The sequence below is a fragment of the Hylobates moloch genome, unplaced genomic scaffold (assembly GCF_009828535.3).
Source record: "Hylobates moloch isolate HMO894 unplaced genomic scaffold, HMol_V3 SCAFFOLD_4, whole genome shotgun sequence".
Taxonomy (NCBI): domain Eukaryota; kingdom Metazoa; phylum Chordata; class Mammalia; order Primates; family Hylobatidae; genus Hylobates; species Hylobates moloch.
The window spans coordinates 33,938,794-33,963,195 of NW_026652279.1; the positions used below are offsets into that span (position 1 = coordinate 33,938,794).

The window sequence follows — 24,402 nt, forward strand, 5'->3', positions numbered from 1 at the left end:
TTTATCCCTGTATCCCCAGTGCATTGTGGTGTCTGGCTCGTGTTTGTTGAATGGATGGATGGACGGATGGCAAGTACAATTGTGGTGCAGGTTGTTCTAATATCGTCATGAAACCTGAAGGGACAATTTGCTGGCTGATTGTCTCAGCTGGAGTCATGGGACAGGATGAGTATTATTATATAGGTTTTGAAGCCTGAAGATTTCTAGTTCTGATTATTTGTGGTGCTTTCTTGGGCGGATGGGCCTCTTTCCGCTTGTTTGTAGCTGCATTTGTAATTACACTACCTTACAGGGCTATGGAATTTTGAAAACTGCAAAATGTTATTTACAGTCAACTGAACTTAGCAGGAACCTTATCTCTAGGTGGAGGATGGAGGATAGAAGCAGGGGAAGGCAATTCCACGGAAAGACTGGTGGGTTGAGCTGGGCCTTTCCAGGGAGATATAAAGGTCTGGGAGTCAGAAAACACTGGTTAGTAACCAATCCCAGTTTAAGCTCTGAACCTCAGTTCTTCTGTTTCCAAAACGGAAATAATAACTTGAGCTTCGCGTAAGAGTATGACGTTCAAATGTGCTAATGGATAGGACGGAAGGATTAGGAGTGGTACCCGGGGGCCACTGCCTCGTGAAACGCCCTAGCTCTAGATCAAATCCGGAGCGTGGTCCCACTGTGCTCCGGACCCCAGCCTGGGCAGGAAGCGCCGGCTGCGGGGGAAGCCAACCCAGAGACACAGCCGGAAGTGGGTGACCGGAGCTCTAGCAGCAGCCGCGATGGGCGCAGCCGTGAGCCTATGGAGAGCGGAGGCGTTCCCGCTTCCACCAATGGAAAGCCGACCTAGGCGGGCCTTTGCAAATTGCCCTAGTAACGGCCGCATGGTAACTCAGGCGCCTGGCGGACTGTCCTAGCTGCTGGTTTTCTACGCTGGTTTTAGCTCCCGGCGTTTGCAAAATGAAGATTGAAGAGGTGAAGAGCACCACGAAGACGCAGCGCATCGCTTCCCACAGCCACGTGAAAGGGCTGGGGCTGGACGAGAGCGGCTTGGCCAAGCAGGCGGCCTCAGGGCTCGTGGGCCAGGAGAACGCGCGAGAGGTGTGGCCAGCGGACCAGGGAGTTGGGGGCTGCAAGCAGGGCTGCTGCGGCGAGAGAGCTGCTGAAGTCGGTGGCTCGGGGCGGGATGCGCGCGCCACGGGTCTCCCGCCGTAGTTTCCTCAGGGAAGTGAAAATGGGCCAGGGGCTCGGGGAGGGGCGCCGCCCTGGAGCTGGGTGAGGGGCCGCCCCAGGATAACTAGTGACGACCCACTGGGGGCAATTGACGGTTTGCCAACTCATGGACAAGTGCTGATGTAAACCCACACAACCCCGTCCCCTTAATCCGTGCCAGGCTCTATTCGCGACACTGGGATACAGCGGGAATTAAGATAGGAGCTTACATTTTAGTGTAGTGAGAGACGATAAACGAGTACATCAATAAACAAAAATAATTATTTTATCTTGGTGGGGTTAGTTACTGCAGGGCTTTGTCGGCCACGGTCAGGAAATTGGATTTTATTGTGAACGCAGTGGCAGGCTATGGGACCGTTTAAAGTAGGGAATTGACTAAACTTTAAAAGCTCATTTTGGTTCCTAGGACCCGGGAGCTGAGGGAGCGAAGTGGGAATTATGGAGAAGAGCAATCTGGTTTATCCACCCCTCCAAGCATCCTTTTTGACCATTCCAATTAAATCTCCTTTTTCTAAGTGCTGGTGATGCCAAGTACTTTCACATACATTATTATTTTTTGGAAGGTGAAAATACTGAGTTGGGGAGAGGGCACTTCACCTATATTCTTGACACTCGTTTTAGTAACGGTAAAGCTGGGGTTTGCACCCACGTGTATTTCTGACTCCCAAATCAGTGCTCTATGATGATACAGCCACCCTCTCTGCCTGCTGTTCTCCAAGGTCACAGCCATGCATCTTGGCCTTTGGAGAGCCTTAGCTTCTACAAAAATCTTCACCTAATACAAAGTTAAGCTACTGCCTCTTAGCCTGATTTTTCTAAATAGAAAGAGCTCAAAGAAAAGCCTCAGGTTTCCATTTTGAGCATCATCTTTCCAAAAAGGAAGTGTTTGACCCTGTCTTACTAAGCAGCTAGTACTGCAAGTAGCTAACATTGGTTGAGTGCTTTCCATGTGCCAAGCACTGTGCTAAAGTAGCTATATGTCCATTGCCTTGTCATACCCAACGTATTAGTTGTCTCTTCCCCGCGTTAGTATGACAGTTTTCAGACAACAGAAAAAGTTGAAAGACTTGTAAATACCTGTGTGCCTAAATTCTATAATTAACATTTTACTCTGCTGCTTTATCGTATATCTTTTCATCTGTCCCTCTCCCAATCCACTTTTACATTTCAAGGTGTATTGCAGGCATCACTACACTTTACCCCTACACCCTTTAACCTGTGTGCCATTGACTAGTATGAACTCTGTTCAAGTGAGGAAATTCTGGTTCATAGAGGTCAAGTAAGTAGGTCCAAGGTTACTCATCTGGTGAGTGTGAGAACCAGTATTTTAACTAAAGTCTATGTATTTAAACCCAGAGTCCATGCTCTTAACTGATGCTGTATGCCTAAGACCCACCTCAGCTACCAGGTTCTTGTGTGACTCTGGTCACATCAGTAACCTCCCTGAAAAATGAGAGTTAGACTAGGTGATCTTTTAAAGACCCTTCCAATTCTTTTTAAATGTTAGAATTCAAGCTTATCTCACCTGAGAGAAGTTGGAGTGGAAATTGAGGGAGAATGGATGGAAGAGGTCCTGGTCTGTAAATAAAAGCACATATCCAAGGTTTGTAAAGTCTCTTCTACCTTGAGTTTCCCAAAGAGCTTCAGTGCTGAGGATTATGATATGACAGGGTTGTATGGAAAGACCATAGTAGTTTTTTTTTTTTTTTTCTTTTGAGATGAAGTTTCGCTCTTGTTGCCCAGGCTGGAGTGCAATGGCGCGATCTCGGCTCACTGCAACCTCTGCCTCCTGGGTTCAAGCGATTCTCCTGCCTCAGCCTCGTGAGTAGCTGGGATTACAGGCGCCCACCACCACGCTCGGCTAATTTTTGTATATTTAGTAGAGACAGGGTTTCACCATGTTGACCAGGCTGGTCTTGAACCTCAGGTGATCCACCTGCCTCGGCCTCCGAAAGTGCTAGGATTACAGGCATGAGCCAATGCGCCTGGCTAGGTTTTTTATCTATTTAGAAATATAGCATTTGGGCTGGGCGTAGTGGCTCACACCTGTAATCCCAGCACTTTGGGAGGCCAAGGCAAGTGGATCACCTGAGGTCAGGAATTCGAGACCAGCCTGGCCAACATGACGAAGCCCTGTCTCTATTAAAAATACAAAAATTAGCCGGGTGTGGTGGTATGCGCCTGTAGTCCCAGTTATTCATGAGGCTGAGGCAGGAGAATCACTTGAACCTGGGAGGCAGAGGTTGCAGTGAGCTGAGATTGCGCCATTGCACTCCAGCCCGGGTGACAGCGAGACTCCATCTAAAAGCGAAAAGAAAAGTAAAGTAGCATCTGAAGAATATCTTCTAGGTTCTATTAAGGGCAGTGTGCTTTGGTAACTGAAGTGGAAATGGGATGAATATAGCATACCCACACACATTCCTTACATCATTTTTTTTTTTTTTTTTTTTTTTTTTGAGAGGGAGTCTCATTCTGTCGCCCAGGCTGGAGTGCAGTGGCGCCATCTCAGCTCACTGCAAGCTCCACCTCCTGGGTTCATGCCATTCTCCTGCCTCAGCCTCTCGAGTAGCAGGCGGATCACAGGGTGGGGAGATTGAGGCCATCCTAGCTAACATGGTGAAACCCTGTCTCTACTAAAAATACAAGAAATTAGCTGGGCGTGGTGGCAGGCGCCTGTAGTCTTTACCTATTTTTTGAGGGGCTGCCATTAGTGTGGGACCAAGGTACTTCACAGTCCATGAGGAATAGAGGTAGAAGAGATAAGATGTATTCACAAGACTCTGGCACAGTGTGGTCACTGCCCAGAGAGAAGATCACCTTTTAGATAGTCACGTATTCAGTTATTAAATCAGTGTAGCAAAGCTTATATTATGTAGTCCTGAGATATAGATGCTCAGCTAGTGTAACTTTCTCAGTGTTCCCCCCTTATAGTCAAATATTCTAAAATATATGAAGATCTATAGCCCATTTATGGAATATGTGTTTGTATATATACACACATGTGTACTGCAAATGGTTAATAAAATTCAGAGATTTATAATGTATTTAAAATATACTAACAGATGATAAAGTAATTTAACCTTGAGGATTCAAAACATATTCAATGGATCTAATAGTGCCATAGGTTTAACTTCACATTCAGTATTTACAGTGTTCACTGATGGCCAGCTATTACTCTATGTCATTGATTCTTACCCCTTAGTAGGTTACTCTGGGAATTTGATGAAAGCTATGGATCCTTTCCCTGGAAAAAACGTGTATATGAACATAAACACAGTTTTGTTCCCAACTTCAAGAGGTATTTGGGCCCCTGGCGTCTATCCCTGTACCCTGGGCCAAAAATCAGTGTTCCCACTTATACTCGTACTGTGCATTCTTCACACAGTAGTAGCCAGCACCATCTTTTAAAAAGAAATCATAGCATGACACATAGTCTTCAAGACCTTTTCAGTGGCTTCGTATTATTTATGTAGAATAAAATCCAAACTTTACCACAGACTGTAAGTTCCTGTTCTGCATTCTGGCTCCTGTCTGCCTCTTCAACCTCATCTCCGTGGTCTTTTTCACTATACTTTGGTCACTGCAACCTTTCTGTCCCTTGGATGTGCCACGCTCGTTTCTGCTTTGGATTTTCTGAATTTGCTGTTTTCTTTGCCTGGAACGCTGACTCCTGCTCCTCCCAGAGGTTCACATATCAAATTAAATGTCATCAGAAAGACACTCCAGGATCGCTTTCTAGCCACTTGTTCTCTCTCATCATCCCTTTTTCTTCATAGTAGCGATGAAGATTACATGTGCAACGTTTGTATGTTTGTCTCCCTCCCTAAAACATGAGCTCCACAAGTACAAGGCTTTTCTGCCTTGCCTCCATTACCCTTGGCACCTAGAGCAGTGTCTGCAATACACTGGCACTTAGTGTTAGTTGGATGAGTATGTGAATTGTGTAGGCCAGGGACTGAGTTTTTTCCCCTTGTGAAACATTTTAATATTGATTTATTATTTCTTTCCATTGTGGTGTGTAGGCATGTGGCGTCATAGTAGAATTAATCAAAAGCAAGAAAATGGCTGGAAGAGCTGTCTTGTTGGCAGGACCTCCTGGAACTGGCAAGGTACTCTTTTTCTCTCATTTTTTAAATCCACCCAAGAGAATGATCCTAGTGTCTAAGCCAAATTGCATTCATGTCTTAACTAGTCTTTGTTTAGCTAAATGGGTTATATGTATGTTTTTAAAACTAATATGCAATAATACAATTGTGTATCTAAAATCCCTGCTTCTAAAATTCAAATTATCCTGGCCTACCTCCAGAGAAGAGAGAATGAAGTCCTTGAAGGGGTCTCATTGTCTCTAGAATTTGTCCTTTATCTCTTTCAAGTCTCCTTTGCTGTGGAAATACATTTCTGTTGGCCTAGGGCTTCATAAAGATCTTCTGAGTGACATCTCACTTGAGGGGACAAAAAAATGAGTCAACAAGCATTCTTCCAAGTGCTAGCTTTACCCATCGCTATTGTGGCTGTGTGGGAGATGAAAAAAAGGAAAACAAGAATTAGAGACATGATTTTTATCTTCAAGGGGCTTACAGTCTCTCCAGGGCAGAAAGAAAGGAAATCATGACAGCACAAGAGGACTCAGTATGAATGCTCAGCTTTGAGGTATTGACTAATATTAAATGCAGCTGGAATTTAAGGAGGCAGCACTGTGGGCTGGTACAGCTGGAAGGGTTGAGACTTGACATTTTCCCTTCAGAGCTGGGAGACGATTTGGCTTTGCAGGGAAGATAAGGGCCTTTCAGGCAGAGGACACCATGTGGCTTCTTGGGATTTGTGAGGGGACTGGCCAGATACTTGAATCTCACCAGAGTTCCCAATTTGAGCTTTCTTATTCTTCAAAAGGGCCGCTTGATGTGGGGGAGTAGAAGCTTGGGGTTGTGTGTGAAAAGAAATGGGCTTTAGATTCCAGCTCTGGTATTGACTTGCTATGAGACCTGAGGCAGGTCCCTTAACTTTTCTAAGCATAAGCATACTCTGCCTATTTCAAGCGATTATTAAGCTGATTGCTTGTAAGATAATGACTTGCATTATAATTTTGAAATGATTACTGATTGTGTATCTTATGTTGGCATCTTACAAGAGGAAGAAGTGCTATATTTGTGAACAGTTTTTTCTCTTCCTATGTAAAAGCAAATTGTGAACAGTTTTTTTAAACTGTTAAGTGCCATACAGATGTGAGCTTCAGTTACCTCTCTCCAGGCAACATTAGCTTGTCCAGTGCATTTACCATTTATTTGCTTGCTATTCCTTATATCTTAGACCTTCTCTTTCCCTCCATTTTTCTTCTTCCTAAAGTAAATAATTTAGAAATTCCTTCTAGAAGTTTGTTGGTGGGAAAGTCTCTCAGATTTGCATTCATTATGTTGCCCTTGTTTTGAAAAAGAGTTATGTTGGCTATATAATTCAGTTGACAGATATTTTCTTCAGTACTGTTTCACAGTACTTCTCTTTCAATGTTATTTGCTCCTTTGGCTTCTGTTGTTTTTGAGAAGTCTAATTTTGAGGGTTTTGAGTCTTCTTTCTGCATGTTTTTGAGATATTTTTGGTTTTGGTGTTTCACTGTGATATGTCAGAGTGGATTAATTTTTGTTTATCCTGCTTAATGCTAATTGTGCTTTCTGAATCTGAGTATTATGTCTCTGCTCAATTCTGGAAAATTGTCAGCCTTAGGAGAATCGCTTGAACCCGGGAGGTGGAGGTTGCAGTGAGCCAAGATCACGCCATTGCACTCTAGCCTGGGTGACAGAGCAAGACTACGTCTCAAAAAAAAAAAAAAATTGTCAGCGTTAATCTCTTCAGCTATTGCCTTTCCCCATTCTCTTTGTTCTCTCCTTTTGGAACTCCAGTGAGATGAGGTTAAGATTGCAGTGGTTTTCAACCTGGGGCAGTTTTGCCCTCCCAGGGGACTTTGACAATGTCTGGTGACATTTTTGGTTCTCACGACTTGGTTGGGGGTGCTACTGGCATCTAGTGGGTAGAGGCCAGGGATGCTACTAAACATCCTGTAGTGCACAGAGCAGTTTCCATAATAAGTAATTATCTGGCCACAAACGTCACGGAGCCAAGCTGAGAAACCCTGGGCTAGAGCTTCTCGTTTTGGCCTCTTTGTCTTTTACCCTCTCATATTTGTTATCTTTTTGACTCTGCTAAATTATGGGTAATTTCTTTTAGATCTTTGTTCCAGTCTAATTGTCTCTTAAGCTATGATTAAGTGACTGATTAATCCAATCTATTGAATATTTCTTTCCTTTTCATTTTGAAAAGTTTGGAACCTACAAAAAAGTTGAAAGAATAGTGTGATGAGCCCCTCTATACCCTATACCTAGATAGCCAGTTATAAATATTTTGTGACATTTGCTTTTTCTCTATTTATTTCTGAGCCACTTGACAGTAAGTTGTAAGGATGTCTTCCTACATGACCACGATGCCATCATCAGACCCACCTTGCTAATGCTATTATATTCCCCCAATTTTTGTCAATTAAAAATTAAATTAATTAATTTTTAAAAAATGAGGAGCAGAGCCAGGGAGAGAATAGTGTCTCAGGAACCAAGAAAGGAGAACCTTTAAAGAAAGGAGTAGGTAACCATATCAACTGTGGTAGAGAAATCACAAAGATGAGCCTGGCAGCTCATCATATGATTTCATGAGCAGTTAACAAATGTGCTTTCAAAGATAACGAAGTTAAATTGTTTTAATGAAAAGAAAATATAGATGATAGAAATCAGAAAACATCTTTCCAAGTTGTTTCAGTTTTTGGCTTTTTAAAAAACACCAGAATATCAAAATGCAATCAGAGATTACATACTGCATAAATTGTTATAAGTTATAATGTCTTTTTTTTTTTTTTTTTTGAGATGAAGTCTCACTCTCTTGCCCAGGCTGGAGTACAGTGGCGTGATCTTGGCTCACTGCAACCTCTGCCTCCCGGGTTCAAACGATTCCCCTGCCTCAGCCTCCTGGGTAGCTGGGATTACAGGTGCCTGGCTAATTTTTGTATTTTTAGTGGAGATGGGGTTTCATCAGGTTGGTCAGGCTGGTCTCGAACTCCTGACTTTAGGTGATCCACCTGCCTTGGCCTCCCAAAGTGCTGGGATTACAGGCGTGAGCCGCTGTGCCTGGCCTCCAGATGTATTTTGTTATGGCCCACCTTTTTTACTCATGTGTGGCCCTTCAAGAGTCCTCTTTTATGTTTATTTTTTTAATTGTAAGGTTTTTGTTTGTTTGTTTGTTTTTTGAGACAGTTTCAGTCTGTTGCCCAGGCTGGAGTGCAGTGGTCGGTTACCCAGGCTAGAGTGCAGTGATCGCGGCTCACTGCAGTCTCTACCTCTTGGGTTCAGGTGGTCCTCCCACCTCAGCCTCCTGAGTAGCTGGGACTACGGTGCACACCACCACGCCTTGGCTAATTTTTGTAGTTTTCGTAGAGATGGGGTATCGCCATGTTGCCCAGGCTGGTCTTGAACTCTGGGGCTCAAGCAATCCCCCTGCCTAGGCCTCCCAAAGTGCTGGGATTGCAGGCGTGAGCCACCGCGCCCGGTCCTGATTTTACTCAGGGGTTTCTCTCTTAAGTGCTATACCTTGCTGAGCTTTCTTGTATCCACAGTCTCTGAACTTTCAAGGCAAATAGTTTACTGCTCTGAATGTTATTATTTATTCAATTCTAGGTGTTTTGTAAGAGGAGAGGTTTTCTGTGGACCCAGTGTGCCATATTGCTAGAAGCATATGTCTTTCATTTTTTTTGGTGATACTGTATTGCCTTCCTCCCAGGAAATATGAGAAGTGCTCAGCACTGTGGTATTACCTTATAAGTTTGTCCACTCCCTTCCAATGTGTATGAAGGAATTTGGTGACTTCTGCTTAATGGTTTGCTGCAGGGTCCCAAAGTTTAGTCAACTTACCTGGGTGACAGGCAGAAATACTGCTTATTTTAGAGATGCAAATGCATGGTTCATATGCATTTCCACTCTTGAGGACCTCACACTGTTAATAATGGGTTTGGGTTTTAGAAAAAGGAGATATTCAGATGAGATTGAAAAATAGAGATTTCTTTAACCTTCTTTTGGCAACAACCTCTTTTTTTGTGCCACTTGTCACTCACATGGGGTGAGGACAAAAAAATAATGGCTTTGGAGATTGGGGTTTGCATCCTGGTGCTGCTGCTTGCGGTTTGACCTTGGGTGTGTTGGTAACTTTTGAGTTTGTTTCTTAATCTATAAAATACAAACTAGATGATCAAGGTCATAGGCTAGTTGGGGAGATTCGATGAGGTCTATGCAGCACTCTGTAGTAGGTGTAGGAATAGTAGCCATGTCATATACTTTCCCTCTGGAAGTCTTTAAATGGAGGAAATGAGACACACTTGAAGCTTTTTTTTTAACCAAGTATTTATCATATTTTAATGGAAGTATGTTCATCTCTTCTGTATTAGGTAAAGGGAGGGAGAGTGCCATTGAATTGGATGTGGTCACTGTCTTTGAAGTTCAAAACTGAGGGTAGGGAATTGGGACTGGCAGAGATACAAGGAAGAGAAAGAGGAGTGACTGGGAATGGGTGGTCCTGTCCAGCCTGTGGCCCCACGGGGAGTCTGCTTTTAGAGTGCTGCTCCTCTCATTATGCCCTTTCATGTTCCAAAGATTTTTTTCTTTTGCTCTTAGAAGAATACCAGTTTTCAAGGTATCAGCCTTGAGCTCACAAGTGCAGATGCCTAATGAGGCAGGCAGCGGGGATGAGGGAAGTGGCTGGGTGCACTGTGGCGCGGCTGCCGTGAGCCCCAGGTGCTCGGCCTTGCAGAAGGTCACCGTGAGACTGCAGGCCAAACAGAACCAGGCTGTAAGCAACGAGTTTGCCACTTGTGATCTAGCATGGCACTTTAGTACTTTCATTTGACAGATGAAGAAATCGGGCACCTGAGATTTGCTGAGTGCCCAAGGTCACACTGAAAATTAGTGGCAGAACGAGCACTAAATCTTTCTGTTCCTGGCTAGTGCATTTTATACTATGCTATACACTGATTCTCTACCAGATTTTACTACCTCAAAACTATCACCAAAAGGGCATAGAAAAGAAAATCTGAGAGGAACCTTGACTGTTAATTTTAAGACACCATCTCAGAGTTTCACTTTGTTCTTCAGTAACAAGATTGTTTTCTGTCTTAGCCCATATACCCGGGGAGCTGGCCTTACTCGTGCTCCTGTTTCAGAGTTGAGGAAAGATGAAAATGGCATTCAAAGGCCATGGCATTGCCCAGTTCTGTACCAACTTTAAAGCATTTGCTTGCCATACTTGACATTTGACCATATACCTGTGAAGTCTGGTTCTGTTTAGCATTTGCCAGCTGTAATTATCTTATCAAAAATCAATTTGTAGTTTACCACAGGGCTTGTTTAAGTGTAACTTGTTAAGACCAACTCATAGCTTCAAAATCCTACTTGAGGTATCCTTCTTCACTCTTTGTGGGCTACATAACATAAAATGAACAATCCATTCATTCATTCCTTCATTATTTCTGATGGGTTGTAGATTGGTGTTTTCCTGTATTTGTAAAAAGAGAAAGCAGGTATCTCAAAGATCCAGTGATGTATTCTGAGCAATTAGGTCAGAGCCACGTACTGATATTGAGAGAACAATTTTGGATGACTATAAAGTTGGCCTTTCCTATCTGTGGGTTCCACGTGTGTGGATTCTGCCAACCACAAATCAAAAATACTCAGGAAAAAAACAATTAAAAATACAATAACAAAAATAATATATACTTAAAAATAACAATATAATAACTATTTATATAACATTTATATTTTATTAGGTATTGTATGTAATCTAGAGATGATTTAAAGTAACAGGAGGATGTGCATAGGTTATATGCAAATACCCTGCCATTTTATACCAGGACTTGAACATCCATGGATTCTGGTATCCCTGTGGATACTGAAGAGTAGACTCTTCTAATTATGATAACATGATCTTTGGAGTCTTGCTGCCAGAGATTAAATCTGCGCTGCCATTTTCTAGATTATGGTACTTACGTTGTGTTATTTAATGTCTCTCAGTTTCTCATGTGTAAAATGGGGAGAATACTAGTGTCTGTCTCATAGGCTGGTTGTGAGGATCATGTGAGGCATTTGGAGTTGGGCCTGCACTGGGTAAGTCTGAGTGAATGATAACTTGTAATTATAGGGAAGATAAGAGATGCCATTTATGATTTAAATTGACTGTCCACAGAAGTCATCAAACGTTTATTGTGTGAAACATGCTAAACGGTAGGACTAGATGTTCCTCGTTCCTGGTGGTTCTGTAGCATGTGTTTCTGAACTGTCATGTTTTCAGGACTGTGAACTGTGTTTCCGTTGCTTTCTTTTGTAGACGGCTCTGGCTCTAGCTATTGCTCAGGAGCTGGGTAGTAAGGTCCCCTTCTGCCCAATGGTGGGGAGTGAAGTTTACTCAACTGAGATCAAGAAGACAGAGGTGCTGATGGAGAACTTCCGCAGGGCCATTGGTAAGTAGTGTCACATTTATGGGAGGAGTTGGTCTCACTTCCTGAAGCCTGTGCACCGAAGCCTCTTTGTGGTGAAGATGCCTTTATGACTGGTATTCGTGGCACTGCTATTTTTCTTTTGGCACTTAGTAGTGCATTATTTTTCAAACAAAACAAAACCCCAGTTTTTCTAATTGAAGTGCGTTAGCAATTGGAGCAACTATGGACCCTAGCTGTGAGCCTGGGCTTCTTCATGCAATAAATAGATGTGTCTAAAAGTGTTTTTTAAATGAGTCATATTTTCCTGGAAGTCTTATTTTGCTATTAGAGATGACTATCCACTGAAAAGGTTTTGGACTCAAGCCAGAATCTTTGTGTGCCATGTGGCCAGAATGCCCCTGGTCCTGGATGGCGAGCCAGAAGAGTTGTGGCCTGTCATAGAGTGAGGAGACTGTGTGGGGACTGGCAGCGCTTAGAGGCTTATGGCGCCTAACCCTTAGGGCCTCGGGCTATCATAGTGAGTGCCTGTGATGAGCCAGGCCTTCCCTCCCCTGAGGGGAGATTATCAATCTACATTTTGCATTTGAAGAAACAGTCTCTGAAAGTTAAATAACTTGCTAGGGACCCAGTTAGTAAGTGGCAGAACTAGTTTGAACCGACATCTGTCTCATTTCTAGAGCCGTTGCTCTGAAGATTGGCTGTGAGAAGAAAATGGCTTCTCTTTCGAATTTTTGCCTTTTGCTAGCTGGGACTTCTGGGGCAGTCTTTGGGCCCCATTTCTGCTGGTACAGCACTGGGCAAATCCTAGTTTCCCTCAGATCTGCTTATAGAAATAGCTTATTTCTTTTAACTGTTGCATAAAAATCCAGTTATTAAGCCATTTCTGTTTTTTGAACATTTAGATTTATTTTCAGCTTTTACTCTTAAAAACAAGGCTACTAGGAACATCCTTTTATGTGTCTTTGTGCACATGTGCGAGTATGTTTCTAGGATTTGCCTTCTGAGTCGTGGGTTATGAACACTAGTCAGAGTGCCTGTACCAGTTTCCAGGCCCTTTCATTGTCAAACCAAAGTAAATATTCTTAAGAAGGAAATTTACCAGAAAACTTCGAGGAAATGATGAAACTTAAAAGACTGATGAAGTTTAGTTTCGGAGTAAGATCAGGTAGGGCCATGGTTAAGGCTTTTGATTTTACACTGAACTAAAGGAGAAGCAGTTAGAGGGTGCTGGTATCCCTGGGCTCTGGTTTTGCTTTTACCAGACCCCTCCGGCTGGGTTGGGAGTGGATAGTAAGGAGGGTGAGGGCAGAGAGGAGTCTGAGCAGGACAAAGTAGTGGCTTGGACCAGGGTGGTGGCAGTGGAAGTGCAAAGTGGTTGGATTCTGGGTGTGTTTGCATGGTAGAGCTGACGGGATTTCCTAAAGGGTTAGATGTGGGGCTGAAAGAGAGGAGTCGAGGAAAATTCCCAGGTTTGGCCATTTTTGGAGATGGGGAAGAATGGGAGGGAGCAGGTTGGGTGTTTACTCAGCGTCTCCTGGGGATACAGTGGTCAGTGTTTATCTTTGTAGACACAGTTCCTGGCACATAGTGGGTGCTCAGGAAAGTTCTTCTGAGTGAGTGAGAGAAGTCGGTAGACTTTGAAGCAGTTAGAAAACAGAAGTCTTTTTTTTTTGAGAGAGAGAGTCTCTGTCGCCAGGCTGGAGTGCAGTGGCGTGATCTCAGCTCACTGCAACCTCAGCCTCCTGGGTTCAAGTGATTCTCGTGCCTCAGCCTCCTGAATAGCTGGAATTACAGGCACGTGCCACCACACCCAGCTAATTTTTGTATTTTTGGTAGAGATGGGGTTTCACCGTGTTGGCCAGGATGGTCTTGATTTCCTGACCTCATGATTTGCCTGCCTCGGCCTCCCAGAGTGCTGGGATTACAGGCATGAGCCACCGTGCCTGGCTCATGCCTGTAATCCCAGAAGTCTTTAGCTAAAAAATATGAAAACAGAAGTCTTTAGCTAAAAAATATGCCTGAGCTATAGACATATGTTGTTTGGTTTATGAAGTATTAAATTTGGAGCTAGTTGTCAATATTTAGCAATAGGGAAGTGTCATAAAGTGCTCATTTCTGCCTCCTTGAAGCAGCTTTCATTCCCACAGCAGGCGGAGCTGAGAGGGTCCTTCTGACCAGGTCACCATAAGCATTGAAGTTTGTGACTATTGGTCTAAACCAGAGAGATTATGAACTGCGTCCAGAGGCTAAGTTTTGTGTTACTTGGAATATATTTATTTTTATTTTATAATTTTAACACTTCCTCAGTGCCATGATTTGAATATTTTTAAAACTGCAAAGTATTTCTGCCTGGAAATATATTATTTTTGCCATGAAATATTGGAATTTTTGGTATTATCTTAATTATTTTATTTTGTTTTAGTGCCATAGTCTCACTCTGTTGCCCAGGCTGGCCTTTAACTCCTGGGCTCAAGTGATTCTTCCACCTCAGCCTCCCAAGTAGCTGGGGCTATAGGTGCACACCATCATGCCTAGGTTTGGTGCCTATTTTATTTAAGTTATCTATTTTTAAAACATTTTTCTCTTTTTAAATTTTTTTTAGAGACAGGGACTTACTCTGTTGTCTAGGCTAAAGTGCAGTGGTGTAACCATAGCTCCCTGCAGCCTCAACTCCTTGGGATCAAGAGGTCCTCCTGCCCCAGCCTCCCAAGTAGCTAGGACAGCAGGTGTGCATCACCACACCCAGCTAATTTTTTTAAAAATTGTATGTAGGCCGAGTGCGGTGGCTCATGCCTGTAATCTCAGCTCTTTGGGAGCCCGAGGCCGGTGGATCACCTGAGGTCAGGAGTTCGAGACCAGGCTGGCCAACATGGTGAAACCCCATCTCTACTAAAAATACAAAAAATTAGCGGGGCATGGTGGCATACGCCTGTAATCCCAGCTACTTGGGAGGCTGAGGCAGGAGAATTGCTTGAATCTGGGAGGTGGAGGTTACAGTGAGTGGAGATTGTGCCATTGCACTTCAGCCTGGGTAACAGAGAGACTCTATCTCAAAAAAAAAAAAAAAAAAAAAAAAAAAAAAATTTACAGAGAGGCCAGGCCTGGTGGCTCATGGTAGTGCCTGTAATCTCAGTACTTTAGGAGGCAAAGGCAGGCAGATTGCTCGAGCCCAGGAGTTCGAGACCAGCCCAGGGAACATGGCGAAACTGCGTCTCTACAAAAAATACAAAAATTAGCTGGGTGTGGTGACGTGTGCCTGTAGTCCCAGCTACTCGGAAGGCTGGGGTGGGAGGATCACCTGAGCCCAGTAAGTCGAGGCTGCAGTGAGCTGAAATCACACCACTGCACTTCAACACAGGCAATGGTGAGACCCTGTCTCAAAAAAAAAAATCGGGAGGCTGAGACATGAGAATCGCTTGAGCCCGGGAGGTGGTGGTTGTAGTGAGGTGACGTTGCGCCACTGCACTCCAGCTTGGGCTACAGAGTGAGACTCCATCTCAAAAAAAAAAATTGTTTTTGTAGAGATGGGGTCTCACTATGTTGCCCAGGTGGTCTTGAACTCCTGGCCTCAAGTAATCCTTTTGCCTTGGCCCCGCAGAGTGCTGAGATTATAGGAGTGAGCCACTACACCCATCCCAGTGCCAGTTTTAAATGGAGATATTACAAACTTACAGAGAGTATGTAAAACATTAATTGATTATGAAGCAAAGGCTTATACAGTCACCACCGAAGGAACAGAGCACGGCCAGCACCTCAGACATGTGTCCCTCCCTGGTCACAACCCCTTCCTCTCCCAGGTGGGACCCACAATGTGCCATAATTGTGTGGGAATGGTTTATGTGATCATCATAACCTTGTACACCCATGTGTGTATCTCTAAACCATGGGGCTTAATTTTGCCCTTTTTAAACTTTATCTAAATCATACTTTATATGTTCCTTGTGTCTTGCTTCTTTAGCTCGGCGTCTATATCTGCAAGATTCAGCCCATGTAATTACATGCAGTGTACTTTGTGGATTTTTACATTGTATTTGGAATCGCAGTGGAAATGACTCGCAGGACTCCTTTAAGGTTTAAAATCTTCTGAGTATTTTTTTTTTAAACATGTGCCCATGGTTTTATTTAACTCATAATAAAGATGAGATGAACAGTAAGATGTTACAACTGGTTCAAATGTCTGAGTACTTTTTTTTTTTTTTTTAATTGAGACAAGGTGTCACTCTGTCGCCCATGCTGGAGTACATGGCATGATCTTGGCTCACTGCAATCTGTTTCCTGGGCTGAAATGATCCACCTACCTTGGCCTCCCAAAGTGCTGGGATTACAGGCGTGAACCACCGCGCCTGGCCCGAGTATTTTTTTAAAAATGTTCTTTCTATTTACTTAAAAAATGTGTTTCTGATATTGATAAAATCTGTGAAAACTGGCTTTCACATGGGTGTATGTGTTTGCATTGCTTAAAGGTAACTTAAATGCTTTAAAATTCAGAAAAATAGAGGTAAGTTCCTTGGCATCTGTTTTGTAATTTGCCATTTTTGAGGGGAGTGGACAGTACCATTCTTTTGATGGCAGCGAAGTGAAAAGAAAATTTCTTGATCCTACCAGAGAATAAAAAGGCAGGCCATTGACTATCTTCAAAAAGGAACCCTGCCCATCTTCCTCTGCCTTTGAATTCTGTGAAGTTGGGAGAGGGGATGGGGAGGAAGCAATAAGCCGACCAGAAATAAAAAGCAGGGAGTCTGTGCTATTTCCTTGATGTGATGAAGGTCCCTGTCAGGGATTTAGAAACCTGAGCCAGCAGATGAAACCTGTGTCATTTGTGTTGTCGTTGCCAGAGATAGCGCCAGCTCAGCCCCTTTCCTGGCTAACAGCCGGTTTCATTGTCCATCACCCACGTCCCCCGCCGGCTTGTCAGCACAGAGCAACTTCTAAACAAATGTGGGGCTAATGAGAGACGGGAATGTCTTTCTTCCCCTCCTTGAGGAATTTCATGCTATATCCATCTAACAGTAAATATAAGTAAGCATTCCATTTGAAGGAATTTATCGCTGTGGGATATAAAAGGTTTGATTTTAAAAAATCAAAGTTCACCTTAAAAGTACAGGATTTTCTAAGTTTACCACAATGTTCTGATATATTCATGTTGTTTGGAGAATTTTCATCTAAGATTAATGTTTAGGAACTAAGAATTTTGTAAAGCACAAATGAAATGGGTCCTCTCTTTTGGGGCTATTCCAACACTTCCATTTATAGGCTATCAGATAGAATGAAGGTAGAGTAAAACTTTTCCGTAACTTTAATATCTGAGTGTCTTTGTTCTGACTGGGTTTCTGGGGTAGAGAAGGCAAACAGCCCAATGATAAGATAATGACCACATTTAAAAGTGAGAAGTTACAGAGCGTACCTGACACTATAGGTACTGTTTCTTAGTGCCATTGGAATATTTCCATATCAGAACGGAGGTAGCTTAATGGTGAGAACACCAAAGCCTTATCAAGCCACCCTGCCATCAGAACTAGTTTATGTCTCCACATTTGTGAGTTGAATAGTTTTTCATTTATTCTTTAGATAACTGGATCTCAACTGTGTCTGCACTTTGGAATCATGGGGGGAATGTTAAACTAATAGTGATGGCAGGGGCCCATCCCCTGGGATTTGGAAGCAAGTGATCTGGGTACAGCCAGGGCGTGATTCATTATAGGGGACCCTCAGGTGGACCTAAAGGTTGAGAACCATGACCATAGGCTCCAGCAGAGGTTTAGAGCAGTATTTCCTAAACTTAGGCCATCGTGGTCTTACTTCACCGGGTCCCAGGTATTATTTACTTAAAATTTTTTTTTAAAGTAGACTTGGTAATTTTGTGCATATGTACAGAAAAGTGTGCAGAACATAAATGCATAGCTTGGTGGATTATTATAAAGTAAAAACCTGTGAAACCAGCAGCTAATCAAAAAAAGGGAATGTTGCCAGAACTCCAAAGCACCCTTCATGTCCACTCCCAGTTGCCATCCTTGCTTCCCCAAGTTAATGGTAGTCTTGATTTCTAACAGTATAGTTTCAGTTATGCCTGGCTTTTAGTGCTGAGGTTGAGGGTGTTACAGTGATACAGGCTATAACATTACATGGCTGACTCCTTAGAGTTCTCAGGCCATTACCATATAGAACATGTAAATGTATCTGCAGGTTCGTTTCTTGGGTATTATTAATAGATAATCTGCCTAATGACAACCCCTTCACTCTTAGTGACTTCATTCATTCATCCATTCACTCTACCTGCCAATGTGCTATGCCCTCAGCTCAGGTGTGGGCAGTCTGCAGAGGGGTAGGCAAGGTCTGCAAGTTATGGCATTGCTGTGTGCTGGTGCTGTGCCAGTGGAAACACAGGTCACCATGGGGACAATTTGGAGGATGAGGAAGAAGAATGTGTGAAGGGGGAAGGGATAAGTTTTAAACTGAGTCTGCAAGGAGGAGTTGCCTAAGCTAAAAAGAGTGGTTCAGCAAGCAGAACCATTATATGCAAAAGCATGTAATGAACATAGAGATCACGTTCTAAAAGTTAATTTAACAACAATTCTTGGATAATGAACAAAGGTTTATTAAAGAGCTAATGTGGATGATGTTTAGAATTCGGAGAGAAATTTACCTTTATTTGCAATATTCTAATGTAAGGTGCTTTGGAAATTGGTTTTGTTGTTATGGCCTTAGAAAAATTGTAGAGCAGCTGGGCATGGTAGCTCACACCTGTAATCCCAGCACTTTGGGAGGCCGAGGTGGGTGGATCACCTGAGGTCAGGAGATCAAGACCAGTCTGGCCAACGTGGTGAAACCTATCTCTACTGAAAGTACAAAAAAACCCCAAAAGTTAGCCAGATGTGGTGTTGCACGCCTGTAATCCCAGCTACTTGGGAGGCTGAGGCAGAAGAATTACTTGAACCCGGGAGGCGGAGCTTGCAGTGAGCCAAGATCGTACCATTGCATTCCAGCCTGGGTGACAGAACGAGATTCTATCTAAAAAAAGAAAAAAGGAAAAAAAAAAGAAAGAAAATTGTAGAGCAACACATTGCAAATAATGCATGACAACTGGGTATTTCTTCTTGGAGTATGCAGTGAGAGCCAGAGGCCCGTAACACCTGGCAGGGTTGAGTGTCACCTACTGTTGACATAGATACCTAATTATTTTAGTATGCCCTGCTCAGGCTTGATAATGTCAGAGGGTGTGTAGTGAGTTATTCCACTGATTTAAAGATTTCCTTTGAGAGTCAAAAATTCAGGAAACAAGGCTACAGGAGTTTTGATAGCCACTGTTCTGGTGGAATAGAATAGTGTGGGTTCAGAGACTGAATTAAAGGCTAAAGGTAAATTTCACCCTCTTGGAAATGGAGCAGACAATTTTGAGAATTACAACTTGCCTATCTAGTTCTGGATTTGAACCTAGAAAGTTCCCTTAAAAAGTTGCATTTCTAGGCTGGGCGCGGTGGCTCACGCCTGTAATCCCAGCACTTTGGGAGGCCGAGGAGGGCAGATCACGAGGTCAGGAGATCGAGACCATCCTGGCTAACTTGGTGAAACCCTGTCTCTACCAAAAGTATAAAAAATTAGCTGGGCGTGGTGGCAGGCGCCTGTAGTCCCAGCTACTCAGGAGGCTGAGGCAGGAGAATGGAGTGAACCCGGGAAGCAGAGGTTGCAGTGAGTCAAGATCTCGCCACTGCACTCCAGCCTGGGTGACAGAGCGAGACTCTGTCTCAAAAAAAAAAAAAAAAAAAAAGTTGCATTTCTAATAGTACCTCTAATTTACATTGATATGTTTGTATTGCCTTTTTACCCATCATGACACCCTGGAATGTACATTATTAAGGTTGATTTGTCAGTTCTGGTGACATGGAAGTTTTGGGCTCTCAGTGTGAGAGAAAAGATTCTTCTTCTCACCATGGCCCCTCTGCCACCTCTTCCAGGGCTGCGAATAAAGGAGACTAAGGAAGTTTATGAAGGTGAAGTCACAGAGCTAACTCCGTGTGAGACAGAGAATCCCATGGGAGGATATGGCAAAACCATTAGCCATGTGATCATAGGACTCAAAACAGCCAAAGGAACCAAACAGTTGAAAGTGAGTACATGTTTATGGCCTCTTTTCTCTCGATTCTCCTAGCACTGTGTGGCTTTGGGCAGGTGGTGTAACCTCTCTGCATCCCAGTTTCCTGACCTGTGCACTACAGGTGTTGATTTCTCACAGAACTGGTTGAGGATATTGTGTGTATAAAGCAGTACCTAGCATAGGGTTTGCACATAGGAGGACTCAAGGAAGATAGCTCTTTTCTTACTTACTCCTAGGAAACTCTGCATGTTAAAATGTGAGCTGTGTGGTTAAGTCAAGAAACTACTTCTGCCATCCCATGTCCCATATTATGACCATGCATCAAATACCCTGGGCTGGGTCTGAACCTGGGCATTAATTTTTCCAGTTATCAGTGCCCGTGCTCATAGAAGCAGCATTGATTAATCAAATAAGAGTTGTATAAAGATGATGGATGGACTTCCCAGGGGCCACATGAGAATCCTGACTGCAGTTGCTTGTGTCAGGAACCTGTGGTCACTTCAGTGGCTGGTTCTGCTTAGTACAGGGCTTTGTGGAGAGGCCAGAATGGTGACACTGGATAGCCCTCAAAGATGCTCCTCAGCCACCTGTCCTATAAGTCTTTAGGATGGAGGCAGTAGAGTTTCTAGGGGAAGAGCATGAGTTTTGGAGTCTTAAGTCCTAAAGGAATCGCTGGCTTTGTTACTTACAACTGTGTGGCATTAATCTCTGAGTAGTAGTTTCTTTATTTGTTGAATGGGAATAATAATTGCCTGTCTTTCAGGGTTATGGCTTTGGGTGTGGCACCTAGTTACCTAATGAATGATAGCTGTTAATGTTATCGTGAGAGCCTTCACTTGGAGAAATGGAGCAGTCTGGATTTTAGGCTTTGCCTTATTATTATTAATAAATATTATCATTATAGCTGTCATTTATTGTATGTGTCAGGCCTTGGACTAAGTGCTTCAGCAAACATTTATTGTCATTCATAACATTATATGTGTATATGTTTGCGTGGTGTGTATGTGTGTATAATTTCCCTCATGTTACAGATGAAGGCTCATAAAGAGGTTACATAGTTATCCTGGGATCATCCAGCCAGTCACGTGGCAGAGCTGACCCTCTGAGTCCTAACCATTGTACTGTCTGCCCACCAGCTTGCTGTGTGACCTTTGGAAGTCAGTTGAGCTCTCTGGGACTCAGTTTTCTCATCTATAAACTGCAGGAGATTGACTATATAATTTCTCCATTTTTATTCTGTTCTACGATTTTATGGTTCTTTGATTCTCTAAGGTTGTTTCTTGGTCACTGCTTTATGGAGATCATAAAAATGTCACTTCTTCAAAGGGCCATTTTTCTTTTTCCTAACAGGGTTTCCATCTCAGGAGCTTGCCTCTGCAAATATCTCTTTTATACCTACCCCTCGTCACTTCCATTCTGAATTAATTAGATTTCTCAGTAGCATCTGCCACCTTTCCAGTAATTACATCTTCAGTCAATTCATTTGGGAAATTAACCGGTATAAAAATGCTTGAGGCAAAAAAGAAGTATATTCTCCAATGTAGGACAGATAAAATGAGGCGTACAGTTTAAATTTCAGCTGTTTGTAATGCTGCTTTGTACAGTTTCTTTACAAAAATAATGTAGAGGAGAAGATGAAATTTTTCTTCCAAAATGAATACTTTTAGGTATTTTTAGAATATGTACAAGATATTTGGATAGAAGGTGCTCAAATACTTGGTGGATATTCAAGTCTGAAGGAGTCTTCTGAGTCCTAACAATGAGAACGCCATTAGTACTCATGACCCCTTCCTGCCAGGCCTTACCTGGGGGCCTCACCCACTTTTGTCCTTAGGCGCACAGACTCACAGCAGTTCCGCCAGGGGCTGCCGTCCCCACCCAGCTAAGGAGAGGCAGAACCCTGGGTTTGCTGCTGTGGTGGTAGTTTTTTAAAAGCTTTATTGAGATAGCATTTTAAATAAAACTCACCAATTTTAAGTATACAATTCCAGGAATTTTAATGTATTTTCACGGTTGTACAATCACCACAATCTTAATTTCAGAACATTTTCATTGCCCCAAAAAGAATCCTCCTGCTCATTTACAGTCATTCCCCATTCCGACTATAGCCCTCGGCAACTACTAATCTACTTTCGGTTGCCTTCTTTTGGACATTTCATATAAATGGAACATACAGTGTATGTCTTTTTTTGTATCTGGCTTCTTTCACCAAGCCCTGGGTTTTTACTTTTTAATTTTGTTTGGGCAAAGCCCAAGTTTTTTTCCACCATAGCTACATTATATAACATAGCTCTCCATGAAGACCTCGAGAAACTCGTGTTTAACTACAGAATCCTTACAAAGGCAGCTGTCCTAGAATATTAATCACTGAGGGTCACCAGAATCTGGAGAAAAGCAACAGTTCCCCAAATCTGCTTATTTCCTTTCCTGGAGATATAAGCAGGCAGACCCAAGGGCACAAACACTGGGATGTGAATCAAAAGGCTTGGGAAAGATTCTCATTTATGCTTTTCTTTGAATTACTGTGTACATCTGTGATTGCACCTGGGTGCTGTTGTATAGATGAGGAAACTTAGAACTGAGAACCTTATCCAAAATCATAGGCCCTGCAAGATGCCAGCCTTGAGATTGGTAAGTAGGTGCTGGCACGTACTTCAGTTGTGGAAAGTTCCACCCCACCTGAGGTGAGGCGAATGAAGGAGTGAAGTAGGGATGATGATCTCAAGAGGGGTGATAGGGCCTGTGGTCCTGTGGACAGTGGGGGCTGGGCCCACCTGTCTCAGGGCAGCCAGGGCCATCCTTATAAAAATGCCGCTGCCAGTTTACAGCCTTTGGAATCAAGGGAAAGAGGAGAGTAGGTGTCCCCTGTGTCCCTCTCATGCTTGTTACATAGGGATGCAGGTATGCTGCCCCCCCTATTTTCTCCCTGGTGTGCTTAGTCCCCCAGCCAGTCTGTTGTGTGGTACTCATGCATTCACACTCCTGCAGGTCCCAGTATACATGAACACGCAAAACAGGCTTTCTCCATGCACCTGCTAGCTACCTCAGATCCCTTATGGAAAGGTACCTTACATGGTGTCAGAAGGAAATGGAATATGTATTACACTTCTGATTTACATTTTCTTTTTTAGCTGGACCCCAGCATTTTTGAAAGTTTGCAGAAAGAGCGAGTAGAGGCTGGAGATGTGATTTACATTGAAGCCAACAGTGGGGCCGTGAAGGTAATGCCTTCCTTGGGACACAGCATTGTCCCTGATTTGTTTGACATGAGAAAACCTAAGTGACAAGGGAGTTGCTTTCTTCAGAGGGTGTGGGGTGTGTGGGGAGGGGCTGGTGTCTGTTATGAAGCTGATGGAAGGTCAACTAGTGGCCCTTTATGTATAATAAAGTTTGCCTTCCCTTTATCTTCATTCTTTAACCTTCTCGTGATTAAAACAGACAGTCTGTTAGAAAAAATACTAAAACCTGTTCAGAGGGGGAGGACAGGGTGAGAAACCAAAACAACTTTAGTCACTTTCAAATTGAAATGTGCAGTGTATTTAATCTTCCTTTTATCTCTTTGGTATTTTCTTCCCAAGATATATGCATGTGGGAAGGAACGCTGCATTCGTTGGCATTCTTTTCTATCTGATTTTCAGGGTCCTGTACACTGTTCCTCACTGTTTAATGGATGGGCATAATACTTCATATCATACAATAAATCACCCACCTACAAAAGAGTCTGAGCAGCTCCTCCGCCTCCAGTTAATCTACTGGATTTGCCCTTTATCAGGAATTGCATACAGTTAAAAGAAAGAAGGGAAAAAGGACTTTGGGAGAAAGTATCAGGTGTTTTTCAACCCAGTTTTTGGAGCCCAGCGATGAGCAGATAGCTCCCTTCTCTTGGCAGCAGGGGAGTGGGGCATATTTGGAGTTTGTCAAGTAGGCTGTCAGGCCTGCAGTGGGAACTGAGACCTTTATCTCACTTAGCCCTGTGCCATTTGGGGACTTGGCAGTGAAAACTCACCAGGCACTCATGTTTCTCTCTTTTTGCAGAGGCAGGGCAGGTGTGATACCTATGCCACAGAATTCGACCTTGAAGCTGAAGAGTATGTCCCCTTACCAAAAGGGGATGTGCACAAAAAGAAAGAAATCATCCAAGATGTGACCTTGCATGACTTGGATGTGGCTAATGCACGGCCCCAGGTACTGCCTCGATGCCTGGGTGACCTGGCACATTAGCCCTTTTGTATGTGTGTGGAGGTCTGGGAATGAATTGTCAGAGTCTTGCTGCCTTTCTTGAGGTAGACGGTCCTTTTCTATCTGTAATGTTCAGCAATTAACATCGACATGAGCTACGAGGGACTCCTTTGTTCCCATTCAAATGCTCTAGTCACAGATGATTTCATGTGTATTGTTTCTTATCCCAGCCAAGCCTCTGGCCCTGAGCTAGCCAGCTTCCTCCATGGCTTCACTCCAGCAGTGGGCTCACGCCTGGGATTCTCTGGGTGTTAATGGCAGGAGGGCAGGAGTGTTCTATGAGCCCTTTACAGGATTTCAGAATGCCTAACAAAGCTCTTTCTTTCCTCCT

General features: G+C 43.3%; 1 protein-coding gene across 1 annotated transcript in view; it reads left to right on the forward strand.

The window, feature by feature from the left end:
- Window positions 1-860: 860 nt before the first annotated feature.
- The window catches only part of RUVBL1 (RuvB like AAA ATPase 1), a 42,881-nt gene continuing 19,339 nt past the window's right edge, over window positions 861-24,402 (forward strand). The window contains exons 1-6 of the mRNA XM_032149876.2: window positions 861-1,089; window positions 5,244-5,330; window positions 11,629-11,761; window positions 19,693-19,844; window positions 22,964-23,053; window positions 23,868-24,017. Of these exons, the coding sequence (XP_032005767.1) occupies window positions 949-1,089; window positions 5,244-5,330; window positions 11,629-11,761; window positions 19,693-19,844; window positions 22,964-23,053; window positions 23,868-24,017 (753 nt within the window). The 5' untranslated portion in view covers window positions 861-948. The remainder of the gene's footprint in view (window positions 1,090-5,243; window positions 5,331-11,628; window positions 11,762-19,692; window positions 19,845-22,963; window positions 23,054-23,867; window positions 24,018-24,402) is intronic.